Below are 4,729 nucleotides of genomic sequence, written 5' to 3'. Positions count from 1 at the left end.
ATGAAGACCAGCATCGTGAGGCCCTGGGTTCAGTCCCCTGTTACTGCAAAACAAACACCATACAGATCCAGTTCACTTTTCTGAGCAGCAGCATAGAATTTCATAGAATGTTTGACCCTCAAGGACAAGGCACAACCTGGCAGCTGAACCCCGACGTGGCTCTGGCTAGAGTTGAAATTAGGCCAATTCCTGGGTCCTTACCCAGTTCCCGTATGGCTAGAGGAAGCCCTCCAGGCCCAGGGGGGCGCCCTCCTAGTTGGGGAGAGAGCGCTGCGGTGCCCCCTGGCGACTCTGCTTCGCAGCACAAAGGATCCCAGCACGTGGGTGCCAGAGTAGCGACCTCCAAACGAGGCTGCATCCACCTGAATCTACGGTCGGTACTCCGTCTTTGCCTCCTGCCCTTCACTTGCCCCTCCCAGGCATCTCGTTCATCACGCCTCCCCCCCACACACCCTTCCGCGGATCATGTTCCCCCTTGGCCTGGAAGGTCCCTGGGCGCCCCACCCGCGGACTCTGCTATGTCTGCCGTTCCTGCTCTTTCTGCTTCTGCTGCCTCCGCAGCCATTAACCCACTCCCAGACCACACTGGGCACCCCCAACGCCTCAACCGCCTCCGGCACTCCTAGTGCCCCAACCCCTCCAGGCACCCCTGTCTCTCCACCCACACCGGGCACCCCCAGTGTCCTGGGCCTACGAGAGCGAGCTAGGACCCTGATGAGTGACTTCCGGCTTGTGGATGGGTATGTAGGTGACTTCCTGGGAAAGACTAGGGGCTGAGCACACCCCTAGGCAGGGTAGGTTCTGAGAATGCAGGGCTAGGGAGCAGTCCCTCTCACACCACCCCTGGAGGGTCTCTCAGCCTTTCTCCATTGGGGTGGGTGTCCTCTACCCTATTACCCCATTACTCTCTCCAGTCAGACCTCAGGGGTCTCCATATTGTATGTGTGATGGAGCTTGGGGGTGGTGAGGGAGGGTAGGCACAAGCATGTTGCTATGTCCTGCTTGACCAGGAGGCCATGTCCCCATTCTGATCTCCTTTTTTTAAAAAATAATTAATTAATATTTTTTTTTAGTTGTAGTTGGACACATTACCCTTATTCATTTATTTTTATGTGGTGCTGAGGATGGAACCCAGGGCCTCCCACATTCTTGGCGAGCACTCTACCACTGAGCCACAACCCCAGCCCCATTCTGATCTCCTTTTGACCCTACCAGCCACAATGACCTACCTCTGCTCCTGAGACAGCTTTTCCAGAACAGGCTGCAAGATGTGAATCTGCGCAATTTCAGCCGTGGCCAGACCAGCCTGGACAGGCTTAGAGAAGGCTTTGTGGGTGCTCAGGTACCATATGGACACACACACACAGTACCAGCATGGATGCTGGAGAATGTTGGGATTAGAGAAACTTGGGGGTGGGGGCAGGTTTTGGGTGACTAGGTACATAGGCATGCAGTGAGCCATAAGGTGAATGTTAGAGAGTGTAGAGGCCAAGACAGATAAGCTGCATGGGTGCCCGGATTCTTTGGAGATAGGTTGGAAATGACCAGAAAATCCCTGGTGAGTGTGGGGATTGCTGGAACCATAAGGATAGGTAGATTGGCCTGGGACATTTACATACATGGGAATTAGTCCATGATGTGTCATGAGTCCAGTTTAGTCATTGGCAGAAAGCTTATTAGTTAGTCATCAAAGTACCATGGGGTCATGTGGTGCCTCACTTGGGGTCACAAACCCAAATGGGTGCTGTGGGGACTGAGGCAGGCCTAGGGCAATGGAGGCCATCCTGGGCTCATTCTGTACCCACTGCACTAGTTCTGGTCAGCCTACATCCCATGCCAGACCCAGGACCGTGATGCCATACGCCATTCCCTGGAGCAGATTGATGTCATTCGCCGCATGTGTGACTCCTATTCTGAACTGGAACTTGTGACCTCAGCTGAAGGTGGGCTGGTAGATGGAGGGATAGTCCAGGGATTATTCCAGTGATTGTCCCTGGGCTCTGAGCACTTGACTCTCCATCCTTTTCTAGGTCTGAACAACACTAAAAAACTGGCTTGCCTTATTGGTGTGGAGGGTGGCCACTCACTGGACAGCAGCCTCTCTGTATTGCGCACTTTCTATCTGCTGGGAGTTCGCTACCTGACTCTCACCTTCATTTGCAGTACACCTTGGTGAGCACTCTGCTTGATTAGGGAGGGAAAACTGCTTCATTACTGGGATGGGCCTGACTAGAGGAGAGGATAAAGTGGTCCACAGAGGAAGGCTATACTCCAAGCAGGCCTGGGTCTTCACTTGTTGGATGGATGGATAGACAGAGGGCATCCATTCTGATGGCCAAGGTATGACCAGCTAGATTGTTCTCCCCTGGCTGTCCTACAGGGCAGAGAGTTCCACCAAGTTCAGATACCACTTCTACACCAACGTCAGTGGGTTGACAAGCTTTGGTGAGGTGAGGACTCTTGTTCCATACCCTATCCTACCTTCCCTACTGATTTGTATACACACCTCTGCACCCGATACCCCATCCTTCTCTCCCCCAAACCCAATTGTCCCTGCAGAAAGTGGTAGAGGAAATGAACCGCTTAGGCATGATGATAGACTTGTCCTACGCCTCGGACACCTTGGTGAGGCGGACCCTGGAGGTGTCAAGGGCTCCCGTGATCTTCTCCCACTCAGCCGCCAGGACTGTATGCGACAATTTGCTGAATGTTGCTGATGATATACTGCAGCTTCTGGTGAGTGCCCACCCAGCCCTCACACCCAGAGCTTCATCAAAAGGAATGTTTCATCTAAAGATTCTTGATCCTGAACCAAAAAAAAGCTGTTGGCCCAGGTCTCACATACCCTTGTACCCAAAGGTGGTTAACCCTCTTCATCTCTGAAACCCAAGGCCAAATCAGTTACACCCAGAGACGCACAAAGCCAGAAAGGGGAAGTACCTGCCAACTCCTGAAGCTAGGACAGAGTGCTGACCTACCAGGGCCTTCACAGCATGGGAAGTGTGCCATCAGGCCAGACGGGCTGAACTAAGTGTGCCTTTGTTTATCCCTATAGAAGAAGAATGGTGGCATCGTGATGGTAACTCTGTCCATGGGGGTACTACAGTGCAACCTGTTAGCTAACGTGTCTACCGTGGCAGGTGAGCTCTACTCTGTGCAACTCTGGCTTGGACTGTGGTTGTGGGGTCTCTCAGGAAAGATCCAGCAGTCTAGCACATGTTGGGCAATGGCAGACCTTTCAGCAACCGAGAGGCAGCAAACTCATCTCCCCAGTCAGTGCTGTTGGGTTTGATATCTCTGCTCACTTTTACTCTCAATTCTCTCTCATTTCCCACATCTCTGAGCAGGAGGCAGAGCTCCTACTGGGTTCTCAAGGAACCCAGAGGTAGGAAGAAGTTCAAAGTGGTGGCTCTCAGGTCTGCTCCAGGCCTAGTGTTTGGTCTGTAGCCACTCCAGGACTTACGACTGACCCTGAGCTCTATGAGGTCAGCTGCCATGATCTGGAATTCTGTGGACAGAGTCAAAGCTTCCTCAGGTCAGGGCTGGTCCCAGGTTCCAACTCCAGCCTAAACTGCCCATCATCATCCTTCACCTTCTAGATCACTTTGACCACATCAGGAAAGTCATTGGGTCTGAGTTCATTGGGATTGGCGGAAATTATGATGGGTCTGGCCGGTGAGTTCTTCCCCTGGACTTGGCCTGGGCTGGGGTACAGAAGGGAGTCCTTTAGACTTAATTCTACATCCAGGACCTGTTTTCTAGGTTGGCTCTGTCCTTCCTGTGGCCCAGTGGACCCATTTCAGGTGGTCACACTTGTTAAGTACTCCCCCAGCAGACCACTGTGGGCTGACCATCTGCTTGGCCACTAGGGCTTCAGAACTCCAGTCTTGAAGGCACTTCCAAAGTTGTATTCACAAGCTGGAAGAACTTAACCTTCAGTTTTAGTCATTTGTGACTAGGGCTGGTAGGAACTCCAGGTCCTAGACCAGGATTGAAGCCAAGGTCCCACAGCTGACTGGTACGTGGCTACACAGGTTTCCTCAGGGGCTGGAGGATGTATCCACATACCCAGTGCTGATAGAAGAGTTGTTGAGACGGGGTTGGAGTGAGGAAGAGCTTCAAGGTGTACTTCGAGAAAATCTACTGCGTGTCTTCAGAGAAGTAGAACAGGTATGCTGAGTTGGACAATAGGATGGTCGGTTCAATGGTTTTAAGCAGGTCAGGAGGCTGCTGTGGGGGTACATGGTTGCTGACTCTCTCACTCTAGATCGGAGAGGAAAGCAGTGGACAGAGCCCTGTGGAGGCTGAGTTTCTAGACAGGCAGCTGAGCAGGTCCTGCCACTCCTACCTCCTGCCTCAGCCTCTGAATAAACACATGGCTACACACCCAGAGAAGACCAACTGGCCAAGTAGTCAGGTCCTGCAGAAGCCCTCAAAAGCTTCTCCACATCCAATTCCAGGCCTTGTGGCTGTTGCTGTCTTCCCAGTCCTCATCCTCTGGCTTTGGTGATCTGGCCAGTATCCCCCAGGAATCACTGTGCAAAGTTCCACAAGGTCCCAGTCCTTGTTATTCTGTCCCCAGAATGTGGTGAAAATAAAATTTGAGACTTGGAGCCACGTGTGAGTGTCCTTTCTTCATGGTGGGTGTAGGGTCAGGCAGGTTCTTGATTGGTGAGGGGACCTGTGGCCTATACATTCAGCTGCTCAAGGAGAGGGGTTCCCAGTCACC

General features: G+C 52.6%; 1 protein-coding gene across 1 annotated transcript; it reads left to right on the top strand.

Annotated features, from left to right (window-relative positions):
* Positions 1 to 366: 366 nt before the first annotated feature.
* On the top strand, positions 367 to 4,510 carry DPEP3 (dipeptidase 3; the record flags this gene model as incomplete). Its single annotated transcript, XM_081274729.1, has 10 exons — positions 367 to 740; positions 1,216 to 1,342; positions 1,814 to 1,943; positions 2,031 to 2,172; positions 2,381 to 2,450; positions 2,560 to 2,736; positions 3,056 to 3,140; positions 3,600 to 3,675; positions 4,035 to 4,170; positions 4,268 to 4,510. Coding segments are annotated over 10 exons (1,560 nt in total), but the record flags the coding sequence as incomplete, so codon positions are not given.
* Between the last annotated feature and the right edge of the window lie 219 nt (positions 4,511 to 4,729).

This window comes from Spermophilus citellus, assembly GCF_964194105.1.
Source record: "Spermophilus citellus genome assembly, chromosome: 18".
Taxonomy (NCBI): domain Eukaryota; kingdom Metazoa; phylum Chordata; class Mammalia; order Rodentia; family Sciuridae; genus Spermophilus; species Spermophilus citellus.
Note: the sequence above shows the minus strand (reverse complement) of the source record. Positions and strands in the feature narration are given on the sequence as shown.